This window comes from Camellia sinensis, chromosome 4 (genome assembly GCF_055761805.1).
Source record: "Camellia sinensis isolate YWXY chromosome 4, ASM5576180v1, whole genome shotgun sequence".
Lineage (NCBI taxonomy): Eukaryota > Viridiplantae > Streptophyta > Magnoliopsida > Ericales > Theaceae > Camellia > Camellia sinensis.
The window spans coordinates 214607091-214628284 of record NC_138964.1 but is presented as its reverse complement, the minus strand read 5'-3'; the positions used below and the strand labels follow the sequence as shown (position 1 = coordinate 214628284).

The following is a 21194-nucleotide window of genomic DNA, read 5'->3' as shown; positions in this document are numbered from 1 at the left end:
TCATTTCTGATCCAACTACTAATCTCCCCCCGCGTGATGTTACCACGTGTACAACCACGATCTACTGTTTCCTCCCATTTCCCTGTCTTTTTCACTTCAGATCGCCACGTGACACGCCGCCTCTCGAGTCCTCCACCTCACTCTTCGCAATCGGCTCTCCTCGTGATCGACCCTCCCACTCGGCCAACCTTCGCGGTCGGCCCTCCTCATGGTTGACCCTCCCACTAGGCCATCCTTCGTGGCCGGTCCACCTCGTGGTCGGCCCTCCTCGTGGTTGGACCTCCCACTCGGCCACCCTTCGCGGTCGGTCCACCCCTTCGGTCACCTCTGCCGGTCGACCCCCATCCTGCCATTCCCTGACATCCTCATTCCCTTCATTAGTATTCCCTTCGTTGGGCTAAAGCTGCACTCGGGAATGGGGGACTACTGACGTGGCTAAGCCCATAAAGGTCATAGCCCACTATAAACAACCCAAGCCCATCACTTGGAGCCCAGTACATAACCCAGCTGGTGGAGTCCAGAACAGCTAGAATCCAACATGGCACAAAGAGCCAGTGACATTCAGACATATAGCAGGCAAAGGACAAGCCACATCAGCAGACAAAGATCTGCAAAGTTATTGCCACTACACATCACCATTAATGCAGCCCATCACAACATTTATTACGACAACACCTCTCCGTCGGAACAGCACCACCTTACCCTGAACAAGGTAAGCTACAGCATAGACTTTCGGCGAGGAGGGCAGGTCGGAAGGGACAGCGAAATGATTATCAAAGGATATAAGCAAACGTTGAAAACAAGAAGAAGGTTAAGCTTTCTATCTCCAATATCTCTCTCTACATTCTACTTCGTTCCCTAGGGGACTACCCCGTTCCCCGTTGAACTTGTTTGCAGGTTATCTGGTGGGCTTGATCATTCGGACGTGAGCTTGAAAAGCTGGGATCAGTCCGACCCATCCCTTGGAACAAACCGTATTATCATAAATTATACAAAACAAATTATTATTATTATTAATAATAAATTAAAAAAGGCAAAACAAAGGTGATATTTGACGTAAAATTGTAGAATCCTGTCAATGATCTAATTTTTAAAGACCAGTTGCACCCGAAATCATTTTATTGAGGATACATTTGCCTAACCGTCTTATATTGATCTTTCTTACCTCACTCTTTAAAGTTGTGTTTGGTTGGGAGATTTGAAAAAAAAAATAAAAAGATAAGTAAAATATAAATAAAATGTCTAAATTTCTCTTAATTTTACATATATATATATATTTTTAAATCTCTTTCAAAAAAATTTTATCAAACACAACCTAAAAGATTATACGTCCAATATGGAGTGCCCCGTAACAAATTGTATGACGCAACTGATAAATTGTCGTGCGCTACCATTGAATTTCCTTAATTACGTTGACTTTTGACTATACCGACTAGATCGCTTGGGCTTATATGCCAGCATAGTAAAAAATTTTGTTACCGGGTTTTGGACTGCTCGTAATTTTTTAGATTTGAAATTTGTATTTTAGATTTTGTTTGGATTTGAAATTTGTATTTTAGGAAGAAAAGTTGATATTATATTATGAATTGTTATGATTGTTTGATTGAGAAACGTACTAGAGTGATTTGCCAAATGCCTTAGTCTTCACGAGACCGATACACAAGGCGGCCCTGGGATGAGGCTGGGATGAGGCACCAAGGATCCTCTAGAGTGATTTTTTCTTAAAGTTTTTTAGAGTGTTACATTGTGTGGTTGAGATTTATTGGTAAGTCACATCACTCTAAGAAACTTTAGGAAAATTTCACTCTAGAGGATCCTTGCTTGGGATGAGGCGACTGATGCGGTTGTCTCAGGCTTTTAATTTTAAATAAAATTTAAAATTTTTAATTAGGAGGGTGTATCATGTCATGTTATTTTATAATTATTTTAATATTAGTTCAATATATTTATTTTTATGTTATCGTGTGGTGTTATTTTAATTCATGTTCGATTGATATTTAATATAAAAACTTTCACTTTTAGTTAAAAATAACTTAGTAAGTGTATTGAGAGATTAAAATTTTTCTCATAAGTTGAATTTTATAAAATTTATTTCAACTAAATGAAATTATTCATAGAATGTTTGATTTTAATTCAATTGCATTTTTCTAATTAAAAAAATTGCACCTTATTACTATATATTTTTTATTAGATTGACTCTAAAATAGGCAATAAAAAAATATATATCTTAAATGAAAAAAAGATATTAGCGTTAATTATTATTTTACATATTTTTTTATTCAGTTAGATAGAGTTAAATAAAAGATTAAAAAAATGTCATGGCATCCCTTAGTGAACATTCAAATATATAACTAATAATTTATGCTATTGAGTTGTGTCATACTTGGATTCATGTTGAAAATAGTCAACCTTAACTTGCTAATTTTATATATTACTTGAGTTGTGTCGAAAATTCTCATCCTTACCCCCAATTAATTTTTGTTCTTATAGCATTGGTAAGATAAAAAATAAAGATTCGATTCAACTAATTGAAGTTCAACTATTATATATATATATATATATATATATATTGTTATCTAAATTTTGTTAAATTATAATGCAATAAAAATAAATTTTTATCTTTTTTGTTTTATCCAAACAAATTTTTTTTTTTTTTGAAATAATGATATATGAAGAGCCCAATTTAAAAAATTTGCCTTAGGCCTCTAATAAGTCAGGGTCGGCCCTGCATGCATTGAGCATTTGTGTATTATCAATACACACTCTTGCATATTTTTAATGTGTAGGTTTAAGAAAACATCTAAGGAATGGTAGGGTTAAGTATTTCTTTACCTCAATGAAGTAAAAAAATTTCTCAAGTATTGAGCCCTTCTACTCCTCTCTTCTCTTCTTCCTCTCTTGCTTTCTCTTCCTCTCTCCCTCTTGTTTGCTTAGTTGCGTATGTGTGTGCAAGAGACTACTGAAGAATGCTCCTAATTGTAGGAGTTTGAGGCCTAATTTATTATTATTATTATTATTGTTGTTATTGTTGTTATCATTTTAGTTTTACTTTATTTCTCTTTTGGCTTAGGAAATACCACCTAATAGGATAGCTTACAGCTGCTGCATATCGTGGCTGCCTTGGCAAGGTCTTGAAATTTGCCATCTATGCATGTGGGCATAGAGTGGCAGCAAGCAAAGGCGTGCCTGGTATGCTTGGGCTGAATTTCTCTTCCCAAAATGAATTTTGATTTGATTTGATTTGATTTTTTTAAAAAAAAAAAATAATTGAATAAATATATATAACCTAGTCACTGGATATTTTGCTCCCTACTATCCACTGATTAATTCAGTTACTATTTATTTAACTCATTTAGTTTCCACAACTGTATTTTGATACAGAAATTTAATCACACCAAGACAAATAATTTTATTTAAAAGAATTTAATATTGATATTAATTATGGTGCTATTAATATTATAACATTATAATTTAATAGTTTAATAATCACTATTGATTGACTTAATATTATTATTAATAATCTAATTAGTTGTCTAAAAATTCAGGTTCTTACATCGAAATTCGGGATATTCGGATAGAAAACAAGAGTCCTAAAAAATGAGAGGACCTCAGTCTAGATAAAGATAGAGCTCTTAGGGAGTTTATTATCTCTATCTAACTGGGAGTCCAAGATGAGCATTGAACCAAAGTCTATTGAACCTCAGTCTAGATAAAGATAGTGCTTGTTATAAAAGTAAGGCATCCTTGCAGGTCTAAGGTATGTTTTTTATGCTTTGTCTAGTGAGTTAAGCATTATTGGCTGCCTTTGAAAGATAATTACTGACTTGATCGTCGGAGTGCCCTCGGGTGAACGAACCACCGTTGGATTTTTATCTTTCTGTAGTAGGTTGTTCAGGCTTAATCTATTCTGCCGATGCTCTCTTGCTGAGTTTACTTATTTGGTTGTGTGGTCAAAAATCAACACTCACAAAATTGATGGAGTGTCAAAAAATAATTACAAAATTATTTAAAATTTTATAATTTTAATTATTAATATTTATAAAAAAAATTCTAATTTATATTTATTTTTATTAAAATAACCCGTAATTTCCATTATATTACAATAATCCCGCTGACAAAATTAAGGACACAGAATTAATCTCATAATTAATCATATAAAATAATTTTGGGAAGCTTTTTTGATAAATTTACTTTCTAAGAGCTTTATTCCATCCAACCCATATTCTTTTTGACTATTCCATTAGGTCCTATTTGAGATAAGAAGAGCAAAATACCATTTTCATCTACTTATGTTCCATTTAGTTCATATTATTTTCTTATGTTTCAATAAGTCCTATGGGTGACATAATTACCAAAATACCCCTAATGTGAATGTTTATACCGTCAATGTGAATGTTTGTATCGTCAATGTGTAGGGGCCCGGCCAATGTCGATCCTCGTGGGTGCCCAGAAAAATTCGAGTCGGGTCAAGGCGGGCTCAGCCTGTTGACAATGTGAATATTCACATTGACATGTTAACATTCACATTAATAGGAGTGTAAAATTGGCTCGCGTCCCGTGGCGGCGTGAAACCCACCGGCGGCCCGGGGCGAGCCCGGTTTGGCCCATTGACAATGTGAATATTCACATTGACATATTAACATTCACATTGATAAAAGTACAAAATTGTCCCGCGGCCCATGGGCGAGCCCGGCCCGGCCCGGCCTGTTGATAATGTGAATATTCACATTGATAAGTTAACATTCACATTGATAGGAGTGTAAAATTAGCCCGCGTCCCGTGGCTATCCAAAACCTGCCCATGGCCCGTGGGCGGCCCCAGGCGGGCCCGCCCCGCCCCATTGACAATGTGAATATTCACATTGACATGTTAACATTCACATTGATAGGAGTATAAAATTGGCCCACGGCCCAGGGCGAGCCCTACCCGGCCCGTTGACAATGTGAATATTCATATTGACATGTTAACATTCACATTGATAAGAGTGTAAAATTGGCCCGTAGCCCGTGGGCGGCCCGAAGACCGACTGCAGCCCGAGGCGGGCTTGGCCCGACCCGTGACATTATGAATATTCACATTGACATGTTAACATTAAAATTGATAGAAGTGTAAAATTTGCCCGCTGCCCGAAGCTTGCTCGCGGCCCTGCCCGGCCCGGCCCGTTGACAATGTGAATATTCACATTGACATGTTAACATGCCCATTGATAGGAATGTAGAATTGGCCCGCGCCCGTGGGCTGCCAGAAGCCCGCCCACGGCCCGGGGCAGGCTCATTTGGGTCCGAGTCCGAGCCGGTGGGTTGAGCCTCGGGTCGGGCCGATGGGCCTAGGCCTAGCCTCAGGCTTGGGTCGGGCTTGGGCGGGCCTGGCCATTTTTTTTTAATTCTTTTTAATTTTTTCTATCAAAATTTTATTATTTTTCACAAAAAAAGACACTAGGCCTTGGCGCAGCCCGGGCCTCGGACCGAGCCTTGAATGGGCCTTAACCAGGCAGATGGGCCAGGCCGGGCTTCAAAGTGATGGCCCAGGCCCTAGCCTAGGGTCTCGGACTAGGCTCGAGCCCAGGCCCAAACGAGCCTTTCCCGGGCCGCGGGCGGGCTTCGGGCAGCCTACGTTCTTTTTTACAATTCCATTAAGTCCTATTTGAGGTAAGAAGACCAAAATGTCATTTTCATCTACTTATATTCTATTTAGTCCACATTATTTTCTTATGTTTTAATAAGTCCTAAGGGAGACATAATTACCAAAATACCCATAATGTGAATATTCACATCGTCAATGCGTAGAGGCCCGGGCCGGCCCATATCGAGCCTCGTGGGTGTCCGAAAAAATCCTGGCCAGGCCGGGCCGGCCCACGGGCCAAAAAATTAGGCCCAGGCCCTAGCCCTGGCATAAGGGTATTCGGGCTTTCGACGGGCCGATGGATCGAGCCTCGGGTCGGGCTGGTGGGCCTGGGCCTGGGCCTAGCCTCGAGCTTAGATCGGGCTTGGGCGGGCCTGGTCATTTTTTTTTAATTCTTTTTAATTTTTTCTACCAAAATTTTATTATTTTTCACAAAAAAAGACATTGTGCCTCGGGCGGGCTGGGTTTCGGACCGAGCCTTGAATGGGCCTTAAGCAGGCCGATGGGCCGGACTGGGCTTCAAAGTGATGGCCTAGGCCCTAGCCTAGGGTCTCGAACATGATCGGGCCCGGACCCAAACGAGCCTACCCCGAGCCGTGGGCGGGCTTCGGGCAGCCCACGGGCCGCAGGCCAATTCTACATTCCTATCAATGTGCATGTTAACATATCAATGTGAATATTCACATTGTCAATGGCCCAGGCCGGGCCTACCCTAGGGTCTCAAACATGATCGGGCCCGGACCCAAACGAGCCTACCCCGAGCCGTGGGCGGGCTTCGGGCAGCCCACGGGCCGCGGGCCAATTCTACATTCCTATCAATGTGCATGTTAACATGTCAATGTGAATATTCACATTGTCAATGGCCCAGGCCGGGCCTACCCTAGGCCGCAGGCAAGCTTCGGGCAGCGGGCAAATTTTACACTCCTATCAATGTTAATGTTAACATGTCAATGTGAATATTCACATTGTCACGGGTCAAGCCAAGCCCGCCTCGGGCTGCGGTCGAGCTTCGGGTCGCCCACGGACTGCGGGCCAATTTTACACTCTTATCAATGTGAATGTTAACATGTTAATGTGAATATTCACATTGTCAACGGGCGGAGTCGGGCCCGCCCTGGGCCGCTGGCCAATTTTATACTCTTATCAATGTGAATACTAACATGTCAATGTGAATATTCACATTGTCAACAGGAGGGGCCAGGCCCGCCCCAGGCCGCCCACGGGCCATGGGCGGGTTTCGGGGAGCCATGAGGCGCAGGCTAATTTTACACTCCTATCAATGTGAATATTCACATTGTCCACGGGTCGGGCTGGTCCCACTCCGGGCTGCGGGCGGGCTTTTGGCCGCCCATGAGCCGCGGGCCAGTTTTATACTCTTATCAATGTGAATGTTAACATGTCAATGTGAATATTCACATTGTCAACGAGCCGGACCGAGCTTGCCCCGGGCCGCCCATGGACCGCGGGCGGGTTTCGCGCCACCACGGGACGCAGGCCAATTTTACACTCCTATTAGTATGAATGTTAACATGTCAATGTGAATATTCACATTGTCAACGGGTCGGGCCCGCCCCTGTTCGCGGGCGGGTTTCGGGCCGCTCATGGGCCAATTTTACATTCCTACCAATGTGAATTTTAAATATGAATGTTCACATCATAAAATTGCTAACCGTTCAAAAAATATTTATAAGGGTATCAAAATTAAATATAAGGGCATAAGTGTCCAAGAAAATAGTGTAAATCAAGAAAAATGACTTTATGGAATAAAACTATACATACATGGGACTAAATGGGTTAAAAAATTCCTTTATGAACTTCTTGAATTAAAACACTTCTAAATAGAATTTATCAATAAAAATCCCATAATTTTAATTATACATCATATGGTACAATTCCTATAAAACATACAGTTACGTCAGATTATTCAACTTACATTTCATGTGATTGATTTTGTAAACTTATTGCAGTCGTAGTCTTTCTCCAAATCGGTTAAAAAATAAAGATTTTGTTTAGATGTAAATCTATTTATATTGAGGGTAATTTGGCAACCCAGTTAAAAGTTAAATTTTAGCTTCTAATTCATTTTGAGTCATATTATTTCTTACATTTTTTACACACAAAAGATAAAAAAAATAAAAAATAAATAGTCAAAAAGTCAATTTTTTACCAACTTTCCAAATCACTCCATTATAAATAATTTCATATTGATTAATAATAATAATAATAATAATAATCATAATAAAAAAAAAAATTTGGATCATTGTGAACTGCTAGACTTGTGAATTATTGTAAGCACTGTTTACTTGCTTAGTGGGATATTGATAAGGGAAAATATCAAAAAATGATAATAGAAAAAATAATTACAAATTCATAAAAGTTTAATATTTATTTGCATTTAAAAAAGTCAATTTATTAATTTATTAGCTTATTTGGATCATATTATTTCTCTAATTTTTCGCACATCTTTTCATAATAAGCAAAAAGCTAGTTTATAAGTCATATCCAAAACAACCCTTAAAAAAAGCAGCTTGACTTATTTGAGTCATATTACCTATTTATTTTTCTGTATGTCTTTTCATCATAAGCAAAAAAACCAACTTATTATAAAAATACGTGCAAAAAATAGAGATTATATGGCTTAAATAAGGCAATAAACCAATAAGTTAATTTTTTTTAGATGTTGCCAAAGAGATTTTAGTATATAAGTCATCTGTATATTTAAAGGAAAATACTATGATACACACCTTTCAAAGGGTGTGTACTGTATATACCTTACAATTAAAAAAAAAATAGTATAATTTCAAACTTTATGAGTCATAACTTAAAAAAAAGTCATAATAAAATAACACATGAAATATAATAAAAAAATCTCACGAGTCATAATCAAAATAAGTTCATAATTAAAAAAAATTAATTATAATTAAAAAAGAAAATAACATAGCTTAAACGTAAGGATGACAATTTGAACCCGACCCGATGGGGCCCCGACCCCCCGACCCTGACGTGAGCAGTTTTTTCCCGAAACATATCTCCAATTGGGCAGGGATGGTATTCAAAAATCCATCCCTGATCAATTTCAGGCCGGGGACGGGGATAAGTGTCCTAGCCCCGTACCCAACCCGTCCCCGTCCCCGTTTGTTAAATTATTATTTTACCCCTATATATATATATATATATATATAAACCGTTGATTCTTACCTCTCTCTCTCTCTCTCTTTCTCTCTCTCTCTCTCTCTCTCTATTTCTCTCTTCCCTCTACTCTCTCTCACTCTCGCACCTCTCCTCCTCCTCAACGCCACCGCCACCGCCACTGTCCGCGACGTTGATTGTCCTCCTCTGTCGTCCATTGCCTCCGTCGTCGCAGTTACAGTCACCAATTGCCTTCGTCGTCGTCGTCGTCATCGTCGATCGTCCATCGCCTTCGTCGTTCTTTCTCTCTCTCTCTCTCTCTCTTTGTCATAGATCTGTCCCCCCTCTCTCTCTCTCCGTCACAGATCTGTTTGTATATCTCTGTGTCACAGATATGTCCTCTTTCTCTCTCTCTGTGTAGCAGATATGTTTGTGTATGTATGTATTTGTATACATGTTGATGATTTTGTTGATGTTTGTGGATCTGTAACCTGTTGATGATTTTGTTGATGTTGATATTGAAAATGAAACAATTGGGAATGATGATGATGATGTTGTTGGTCATGATGTTGTTGATGGTGTTGTTGAAATAGATTTGGACCGGAAAATTTTCGGGGTTGGGGAAACCCGATCCCCATAGGGGGCGGGGATGGAGGCAGTAATAGGTTCTCCGTCGGAATCGGGGCCAAGGACGGAGAGGTTTTCACGATCAGGGATCGAGACGGGGAGTGTGATCCCCAGCCCTGCCCTGTTGCCATTCCTACTTAAGGTTGCATAAGGTAAGGATGTTTATAGTATAATTTTCCATATTTTAAAAGTTTGTAATTGTTTTTTGAAATTCCTACATTTTTTTATATTTTTCTAATTAAGCATTATTTTGAGAACTAATTATTTTTAATATTTTATGAAATTCGTTAAAAAAATAGAGATAATCGTTAATTTCTGATAATTAATTTTAATTCTTTTTTGATTATTTTAATATGTTTCCAAATGAGTAGAAAATGATAATAATTGTTTGGACATGCAAATTGTTAGAACAATTAGTCTTGAATTTTTCAGTTGGTGGTCTTTGAGTCTTTAAAACTTGGCGATAATCTTGGTGTTTCAAGTCGCGTTACTTAATTATTTTCCTAAAAACTATATTTGCACCTACCAAAAGGTGTGTAGGAGGTTACATTAAATTCGTCTCCAAAATACAATAAGGTCTTATCCAAAGATCAAGGCTACCGGTGTCTGTACTAACAACAATAGATCAAAATACTCTAACTATAATCCAGAAAACAATGACATAATAATCAGGTCTGCAAAATTTGATTACCAGTAAGAAAAACAGAAACTTACTTAACAAACTCTTACCAGTAAGAAAAGCAAAAACTTACTTAACAAACTCTTGATCGAAAACATTAAATCGAGAGAGAGAGAGAGAGAATTGCAAAAATACTTACAGGTTTTTGGATGGATTGAAATGGTTGATTTTGTAACTCTCAATCATATAATCGAGTGCATGTCCAATCAATAACTATGATCGAATTACTTCAGATCGGACACGCAATCGTTTGATTCGTTGGTTGACTCATCTCCAACAGATGCTACATCACTGCCACGTCGATGCGAAGTACAAAGTGCGCCATCAAGCGCCACACGTGCGTGTGCGGATGGTGTACCATCCTTGAGGTGTGCGTGCATGTACACTAACATCCATTCCACAATTTCATATTAAAAAGAATATTCTATATAACACATTATTAAGTGCTCCATATTTTTCTTTCTTTTCAATGTAGGACAAAATCCCTAAGTTTATTTCAAGCTTTCCAAAGAAAAAATAAGGAAAGTTTCGAAAACGCTCAAAAACTAAATTATAAATTTTGAAAATTTCCCAACACAAAATAGAAGAGAAATTTTTGTATGTCAATAGGGTATCATATGATATTACTTTTCATCAATCACAGATATATATTTCTATTATTTTTTAAACACCTAACATAAATGGTGAATCTTATAATCATAATCAATCACAATAATAAAAATATCATATGATATACACTCTATCTATATATAAAAAGGGTCCAGCTTATCTTCAATTAGAGATCAAGACTAGACCGTCCAGTCCGGCTCGTGGACTCATTTTTAGGCATTTTTTTGATTATTCGAACCATTCAATATATAGAACTCATCGAGTACTATATTCTTATAAAAAATAATATTGATTGGATATTAATAACTATTTGATCGGATCAGATTTTCATTAACCGTTTATTGTTTATGGTTAATTTTTTTAATACAAAATAGATCTGATCAAATAGCTATCGATATCTGATCAATGTGATTTTTTACAATAATATAGTACTTGGCGAGTTTTATATATTGAACAGTTCAAATTATCGAAATGAGATTCAAAAATAAATCCAGAAACTAAATTGAACCATCTAATTTTAATCTCCAACTAAAGACTGTTGTACCGATATAAATGCGCTGTTTGAGAAGTTAGTTTTTAGGTTTTTTTTGTTTTTTTCATTAAAAGATAAATTAGTTACAAAATTAAAAAAAAAAACAAATTCAAACAAAATATCGCATCAAATTTCATAATTATTTCATTTTTTCTCTTACAAATATTATATCCAATCACAAAAGAACCAAACTATCTTTCTAAACATTAAAAAAAAACTTTCTCTAATAATATCCTACAATTAAAAAAATTTATAAAAAAAATTCACTTCTCAAACATTCACAAAAATTACTGAAGATAGCGGTAAGAATTGGAGTGAGGATCCTCTCCTTGCAGCTTCTGTGCTTGCGCCCGTCCTTGCAGGCCTTCGGGTCTACTTTTAGGCCCAATTTTGATAATCCGAACCGTTCATATTTTATGATTTATTCAGTATATCATACCTGTAAAAAATCAAGTTGATCGGATATCAGAAAGCATATGTTCGGAAAACTGTTTATTAAATTCTTTAAAAAATAGTGTTTAGTTCAATTTTTCAAACACATACTTTCTGATATCCGATCAACTTGATTTTTTACAGGTATGATATACTGAATAAATCATAAAATATAAACGGTTCGGATTATCAAAATTGAGCTTAAAAGTAGACCCGAAGGCCTGCAAGGACGGACGCAAGCACAAGCTTGTAAGGAGAGGCTCTTGACTCTAAGAATTGGGCATCATAGTGTTCAGAATTGAACTACCGTACAAATAACCACAAATCCAGCTATTACCCACACACTCACTCTCTCTCTTTCTATCTCTGAATTTAATGAAAGGACCATAGCCCATGCTTGGGGTAGTTGAGTAGTTGACTGGTGCAGAGTGAGGATCACACGACAAAGGTAACCGATGAACCATAATCTGAAACAACCCCACAGGTATCAGATGTGATGATTGTAAAGAGAAAAATTATTTGGTGTTGTTAAAATAAATTTACAATCATGCTAGAGACTATTAATTTAGTGATTCTAAATCTACCATTAATGAGGTAAAAAAGTTTAAAAAAAAAAAACAAACAACTCAACAGTGGGTGGAAACCATTATCACATCATTAGTAGTAGCTCTAATTAGAGCTTTCACTCATTTTTCATAAATTTATGTGGTATTTTAATTTACATGGTTGTTCAGGATGTATTATATAAGTGTATTTTTTAATTTTATAGCTAAAAAAATAGAGAAAAAATTTATATGTTTAGACTAATTTTTTTTTACTTTTTATAAAAAGATGTATAATAAAATATTATAGTAAAATCAAAATAATCATTCTGCCTTTATTGACTTTTTAACTTTTAACTTTTTAATTTTTGAATAATTGAATTTAAAAGACAAAATAATAATTTTACTCTCTAGGCTTTTCCCATAAGCTTTCTTCAAATAGTATGAATTTTTTAACATTTTTAGCCTCCGTTTGGGAAGTGGGTTGGTTTTTTAAATTTTTAGCTTTTTTGGCTATTTTAGCCTGGGTTAAAAAGTTTGGTTTGGGAAGGGCTTTTTAACTTTTTGACTTTTTTGACTTTTTTTGTGAGAGAAGAATGTAATGATTATGGGTTAGATGTGATATTTTATTTTTTGTGACTAAAATTGCCTATTTTGTCTTTTGTGGCTAAAATAGCCAAAAAAAACCCCGTTTAGCTCTTGCCAAACGAATAATTTTTTGACTTTTGTAAATTATTCCAAACAATCCCTAATTTTAATTGATTAAAGTAGTAAAATATGATAATTTTTTGATTTTGACAAATTTGAGAGAAAGAGAGTCAAATGGTAAAAAGTTGAGGATAAGGTCTAAATTTCGAGTTCAATTGTCTCATCATTAATTTAAAGATTTTAAAATGAGATTAATCGAAATACATATAAATTAATCCAAAGACTCACTTTTTTTTATTAAAAAAAAAAAAAAAAACCCTCAACAAGTATTACCTTTTGTTTTTTTGTTTTTTTTTAACCACATAACAAGTATTACTTGATAAATGAGATGGAGCATTAATTCAAGACTAGTAAAGAACAACATGTGAACATATGGCTCAATTTGGCAATGCTTACAAACTCAATTTATTGGCTAACAAATCAATTTCTCAATAAATAAATAAATAAAAAGTTAATTACCTAAAAATCCTATTTATAATTGTTATTGTAGTTCAGGTTTTATTTAAAAAATTTTGAACCAATAAATTCTGCTTAATAAAATTAAGAATATTATCAATTTTTCTGAATTTTTAAAACTAGGAATATTATCAATTTTATATTGCAATGTTCTAGATATTGTTTTATTAACTAATGAAAAAAAGAGAGCATGAGATTAAATATTTTTGTCCTTCTATTTATTGGTTTGATTCAACTATCTACTAAAATAAAAAACAATATCAAATTTTTCCAGTTTAATTTTTTCTCTTTCCTCTTTCATTCTGAATCATTTTTTCTCTCACACACAACTATAATAAAATATCAAATCATCCAACCTCTCAAACTCCAAAACTATTTTTAAATATACAACCAAACAAACCAAAAAAATTTCTAAACTCTCTACAAAAAATTTTTTGAAAATTTATCTCAAAACACAAACCAAACATACCCTATATATTTACAAAAATGTTCAGAATATAAAAAGTGTTCAAAATATAAATTTAAATTTGATGTGCAGCTACTCTTAAAAAAAATATATATATACAAAAAAAAAATTTGATGTGTGAACTTTCAAATTTACTCGTAGCTTTCAAATTTTAAACACTTTGCTAGATAACTTTTTTTTAAAAAAAGGTTGTAGTATAAGTTTACTGAAATGCAAGCCTCCCTGAAGTGCTAACAATTGGAATAAGAAATGCTTCATATCGAAGAACAAAAGGGTTATTATCAAGGAATATAATTCCGTGATGCTTTGAAAAGTTAGTAAAAAATTTAATTTTTATTTTTGACTTTTTTAGTGATTTTTTTGACAAAAAACTGGTCTTTTTTCTTAAAAGACTAAAAAATAAAAAAACTGACCTTTTTTAGCTTGTTGTCAAACTACTCCTATATAACACACACAGGGCCTCATTTGAATTTCCAAAATTATAGAACAATACACAGGTTCTGATTAATTAACCAAATAAAACATCAAGGATAGAGGCAAAAGGAAAGAGAAAAAAAAAAAGGTACTTATTACAAGTCGTCAAATTAAACAAGCTTGTAAGAGAAACTCTCGTATCAATATCTCAACATTCTTTAACAAGATAAAAGTTAGTATAAAGAAAGCAGATAAAGATGCACTAAAATAATACTGGCGATATGTAACCTTCCCCATGTTTCATTACTTTTTTCTGCTCCTTTCTCCCAGACAACACGAACACCCCATATATCTCTCTCTCTCTCTCCAATTGGGCTGGTAATTTAAAAAATTATATTCAGAAAATAAAAATAAAATTTTAAAAAAATATTACTCTTCAGTTTTTAAATAAATAAATTTTTAAAAATTTATTTAAATTATTTTTACTTAATAAATTGTAAACAAAAACTGCAACAAACAATATATATATATATCACATGCACCTAAATTAAAATAAGTTAAAAAAACCCATTTGAGAACTTGAGTTTATAATTCCAAAAAAAAAAAAAAAATTATTACAAATTGTGAAATCATTCCCTTTTATGTACAATTTTTACATTTTGTACAACTTTATATAAAAAGTCAAATAATTAATTAAAATTATCAATTTTTAAACGGTCCAAACTTATTTAAATCTACGCCAAACACCACACAATATGCTAAAGAGGAGAAAAAAGTAGGAGATATACCATAGGACATGGGAGAATAAAATAAAAATAAAATAAAAAATTATACCTTAGGACATGGGAGAATAAAATAAAAAAATGGGGTCAAATTATGCTCCCAGATCCTTCTAATTTGTTTTTTTTTTTAATTATATCAATTTAGTTTTAAAAAAATTAGTGAAATATCGCTTCAACTTTGTATAATAAGAAAGATCCAAAAAAATTTCTGTGCCGAGACCAAAACTTTTCTGTCGGAATAAGTTGGATTTTTTATGTAAAAATGTTAAGAAATCATTACTATAAAAATATTATGTCTTATCTTATAAAATTTTAATATCAAAAATATTTTAAAAAATCACCCTTTAGTTTATTTAATTTTCATTATATTAATTTTACCAACAACTATTTCATCTATCAAAAAAAAAATGTTAATATGCTAATAATTGAATTAAGTTGACATAATATGAAAATTTTAAAAATATATTGGTATAATTTGCTCAACAAAATTAATAACATTAAAGTTCATGACACATCAACCATAAATCCCAAGAGAGAAAGAAAGTAGGAGGACAAGACGAATTAAAAATGAAAATTTAATTAAGATAATTAAGAAAGAAAACAGATGGATAAATAGAAAGTGAACAAAGTAAATTCCCTGTTTAGAACAGTCTCTCATTTGTTAATCCTCAATAAAGTGATCACTAATCATTGATTTTAATTAAACAAATGAGCAAACTAAGACCACCTACTCTCTCTCTCTCTCTCTCTCTCTCTCTCTCTCTCTCATTCCTACTAGTTTCTCCATCATCATCATCATCAAAGATCAAGAAGAAGAAGAAGACCCATTAGTACCAACAGCATTTCCACCACCATAATTTACAGTCTCATGGTGGTGGTGATGGTGGTTGTTAATGGTGTTAATTCCATTGCTGTTTTGATTGTTAGAATCCAATTTTTTTCCAGAAGAAGTGCTTTTATTGTTATGCATCCAAACCTTGAAAACGCCTCTGCCGACTCCAACATTGCTGCAGAACTCGGCGATTACTTCATCGTCCTTCTTCTGCATCTTCCACCCAACTCTCTCCGCAAATTCCAGCATCCTCTCCTTCTGATCCTGCGTGAATTTCGTTCTATGTCTCTTCCGCCCATTTGGGTTACCCGCCCCGGATGAATTTACCGGTCTGTTTTCCGCCGGTACTTGCCCCGATAACCCGGCACTGAGAGCGAGGAGCATGTGGGGTGCTGATGGGTAGTAGGCGGAGGAGATCGGCGGCGGAGATGCTGAATTAGGACTGCGCGGTAGCACCGGAGGGTGGTGGCGGTGCTGCGGTTGGTACTCGATGACGTGTTGGGCGGTGGAGGGTGGTGGTGGGTCTTCCGGCTCGCGGCGGTGGAAATTGCGGTGGCAGCCGCAGGCGGCGCATTTTAGCGAGGTGGGGTCGGTGGAGATGGAGGTGGGGGAGGGCATGAACTCGCCGCAGCCGTCGACGGCGTGGCCGCCCAGGGTGGCGGCGTGGTTCTTGAGACATTCCTTGTAAGCAGCCACCGCAGGCGGCGGCGGCGGCGGCGGCGGGCCATTCAGGTGGTGGTTGTGGTGGAGAGGGTGGTGGTGGCGCTTGAGTACGCCGTTGGTGGAGGATAAAGGCTTGGTGGGTTGCACCCGGGTCGGAGCTTCGGTTTCTGGTTCTGGGGTTTTAACTGTGGCGGCGGCGATGCCGGTGGTTGTGGGGGTGGCTGTGGCAGTTTCCATGGATGAAACATCAACAGAATTTAACAGCTGATTAGAATTAGGGTTAGGGTTTTGCTCAAAACAGAGAGGTCTTTATCCATGGAAGAAAGAGAAATGGAAGAAGAGGAGGCTAGGCAGAGAGAGAGAGAGAGAGAGAGAGAAGATAGTGGTGGTTTTGGAGATGATGATGATGATGAGTAGTGATGACTGTAGATAATAAAAATCTGGGTTTTGTGGTTGTCCTTCTTAACCATTTTTTTTTATTATTTATTTTTGTACTTTTAACTTGGGTTCTAATCCATGGTTAGTTTCCTGACCCTACTTGGGGTTTGGATGTTATGTCATGCTTGTAATAAATAAGCCTATTTTACTTACAATTGAAAATAACAATGCTAGAAGGTCACAATTTTTGTAATTATAATGGCTTAAAATTGTCAAAATGACGTCGTTTTGGGTGCAAAACATACCAAAACGACATCGTTTTGACAGTTTTAAGCCATTGTGACCACAAAAATTGTGGCCCTCAAACATTTTTCAATTGAAAAATCGTATCACTCATGATTTTTTTTTAAAAATTATTGGGAAATCTATGATACACTTTTGGGAAGAGCTAAATTAGGTTTTTTTTAAATTATTTTAGTTATAAAAGATAAAATAGGGTATTTTAGTTATAAAAAATAAAATATCACAGCCACTCCATAATCATTACACTATTTTCTCACAAAAAAAGTTTAAAAAGTCAAAAAGTTCTTCCCACACCAAACTTTTTAGCACAGACTAAAATAATAAAAAAAGTCAAAAAATCAAAAGTCAACCCGCTTCCCAACCCAACCCACAGCTGTTTTGGTGTTAAATATGATTTATTGGGGGTGTTAATTATATATAGTGTTAGTTATGATTTATTATGATATAAAAAATATTATGAATAATACTATATGCACAGTGACAGATGATGTGGCACAATTTTAAAAATTTTGAGTATTTATAATTTCTATAATAGGTAAGGTCAATAATAATGTCATACCACTAGTTGGTGCCTGTAGCGTCACCGAAATGTTATAGATCCCAAATTTTATACCAAATAAATGACCAAATATCTAACATGAGTGTAGGGTCCGCATTACCTCACATCCATATGAAATATTTGGTCATTTATTTGATAGAAAATTTGATATCCTTAACATTACTCTTTAATTATATTTCCAAAACAACTCTACCTAAGAGCATCTCCAACCACATCCTCTTCAAAAGAGGATGGAAATAATATTTTTTATTCAAAAAGTAAATATAGAGGAGGTCACTACTCATTCAAACTCCAACCACAAACCTTTATTTCCTTCATTCAAACTCCAATCAAAAAGTAATTTTTGTTCATTAATAAATATTTAATTTTAAAATTTTTGTAAAACATATTTAATATTATACTCATTTTAAAGGTATGATTTTATACTTTTTATTGATGTCATTTTTATAAAAATTAAATTTACACATTAAAAGTTATTTCGAATATAATTAAGAAATATAGAGTGAATAGTGTTTTAGAGTCTCTTCCATTTTTTCATCTTCCCTCTATATTTAGCGGATCAATTCATCCTCCTCGATATAGAGGATGGGTTAGAGTTATTTTTTAGAGAGGATCCTCCATATTTGAAGATATGGAATATGGGTTGGAGATGCTCTGACACATTAACTAGATATTGAGTGGGACCCATGTGAAGTTGTGAAATTCATAAGTATTTCTTATAAGAGTTATACTAGAGACTCCAAATAAATTAGGAAAATGTTATAGACCCCAAATAATTTATCAAATTTTCTATCAAAGCACTCATATGGGTGTGGGACCCACACAAACTTACATGTGTGTAGGTCTTACACTTATGTGAGAACTTTGGTAGAAAATTTGGTAAATTATTTGGGTCCCTAGCATCACTAAATCAATTATTAAATTTTCTATCAAACCTTTCACATAGGTATGGACCCATATAAGAGGTTTGGTAAAAAATTTGATAATTTATTTGGGATTTATACCATTTTTCATCTTATAGTTGGTATGTTAGTTGGTATATTAATTAGAATTTATACCATTACTCTAATTTTTATGTTGTTTAGTTATGTTTTTTTTTTTGGTTGACTCTAAAAAGATTTATTTTTGACATTTGTGGTAATTAATCCCACAAATGTCATACATATAATACACTATTTTGAGGGTGTGCATTATTGTCACAATCCAAACCCGCTCCTATAAATTTAGCGTCGTAACCGACCATTAATCCTTAGATTACCAAAGGACTCTTAACATAATAATATATAATTAGGGATTGCGAAAGCAAATGCATAAAATATGCATAGTCCACCGAGCTGTGAGAATATACATGGGATAGATAATCTTAAATTTTTATAAACATATGAGTAACGTCAAAAGATCCAGTATTTACACGTCACTTCATGTACATATAAACAGAAAAATTTGTTCGTTGAGCAAAAGAAACAAAGTCTTATGCATTTAAAACAACATAGCCACTAGACTTTATAGACACCTCATTTTTTATCGTCGTCAAGACTTGAACGTCATCATTTGTGCACTGAATGCAGGTGACATCCAGAATAATTATAATTCATATATTTACTTCTAATTTTTTTTAAGTATGTAATGATAATTTCAAACCCTTGTTTGTTTGACACAATTTAAGATAAGTTCTTTTTTTATGATATTTTTCATTTAACAGTTTTAGTAATTCATTGTTGTATATAGGATAGGTAAGAATATTATTTTTCTGTCAATTTTGTTAAATGACAAATTTTGACTAGAAATATATTTATAATTTTCAGAATTATAAGAAATAATTTATATTTTAAGCAAACTCAAAATTTATATTTGTAATTTATCTTTCTTTTTCTTCTTCTTATTTATTTATTTTTTATTTTTTATACACACACCTTAACTTGTAGACAAAATTTTTGATTTTGCTCTTGACTACTACCATAGGTAAATAAGTTATATTACAGCTTTCAGGTATGCTGGTTATTCAACTATAAAAAGAGAGAGCCCTTCTATTTATTTTCTGCAGCAAAGCAATCGGCTTGCTTGGTTTTGATTTTTAAAAAATTATTTTTAGAAAATTTTACTTTTTTATTTTTCGTATTTTAATGTTTTCAATGAATTTTTTAAAATATTTTAAGCAATTTTTTTAAAAAAAATTTTAGACACACCTAACATAAATACACTTAAAAAGTATAATATTTGTGATTTTTTTTTATAAAAAAAAACACTAAATACCAAAAAATACCCAAAAAAATAATAATTCAGTATATTTTTCATATTTTTGTGTATTTATTAATTTTTAAAAATATTTTTTCATAAATATTTTATTATTTAGATACATTTAAATAAGGTACATCTAAAAAAGTAAAAAATTGCTTAACATTTAAAAAATATTCACTAAAAATAAAAATACAAAAAATACAAAAAATAAAAAAATCAATTTTCAAAAAACTAAACTCAAAAAATTGAAACCAAACACACTGACCCAAGATTTGAATTTTCTTTTGAGGTGTGTTAGAAAGAAGGAAAATCTAAGAAATGGGTGTTAGAAATGGAGTTGAAGTTTCAGAAGTTGAAATATGGTACACAGAATTTAAATAATAACAAAAACTCAATGAAATAAAAATTTGTCAAAACTTAAAATAAAATAAACTCATTGAATTAAAACATTAATATTCAATGAGTTAGTTATTTCCTTCAAAAATGTTAGAGACTCTAAAATTTTATTAAAAATTCTGCTAAATATCTCACATAAGTGTGAGATCCATCCATATAAAACATTTGATAGAATTTTAATAAAATTTTTTAGATTTCTAACATTACTCATCCTTCTATGTTGTCTTCAATGGTTTGGGACCACTTTTTGGCTAGCTTTCAAGTCCCACCCCCCAAAAGTTCACAATTGATTTTGAAAAGAAATTCAATGCCGCACAAACATTCACAACTAATAGATGGTATTATCATAAGAACAAAAATTCAATAATAAATTTCACAACACGAATGTATGATAGTTGTTGAATTGTCTTGAATTAAATAATTATATTTGAATAGTTAAATTTAGGGTAAATTACAAATAAAACCCAAGGTTTAGCGTGTTTTGCAAATTAAATCCTAAGTTTTTAATTTTGACAATTAGAACCCTGTAATTCATTCTGTGTCACAATGTAAGCACCCGTCCATCTCTGTTTCATGAAATAACGGAGAAAGCCATTTTTGGTGCCTAAACCAACCCAAAACGACGTCGTTCCTTATAAGACTCATATAAAAGTCCCCAAATCCTGAATTTCACCAATTAGGGCTACAATTTGCCCTAATTTCTTCGATTTCGTCGACTTAGGGCAATACGAACGACGAATCCACTACTGAACGAAACTCCATTTCAGCCATTACGAAATATGAGTGAAGGAAACAGTTGGAGTGGAAACAATTGGGGTGAATCGACT

At 34.1% G+C, this 21194-nt stretch overlaps 1 protein-coding gene across 1 annotated transcript; it reads right to left on the bottom strand.

Moving 5' to 3' along the window:
- Window positions 1–15559: 15559 nt before the first annotated feature.
- On the bottom strand, window positions 15560–17083 carry LOC114265173 (zinc-finger homeodomain protein 8). Its single transcript, XM_028205932.2, has one exon. It carries the CDS (start codon window positions 16728–16730, stop codon window positions 15804–15806), a length of 927 nt encoding a protein of 308 aa, XP_028061733.2. The 5' UTR covers window positions 16731–17083; the 3' UTR covers window positions 15560–15803.
- Window positions 17084–21194: the final 4111 nt, after the last annotated feature.

Coding starts and splice junctions, on each gene's coding strand:
- LOC114265173 (XM_028205932.2), bottom strand. CDS start 16,730: ATGGAAACTGCCACAGCCACCCCCACAACCACCGGCATCGCCGCCGCC.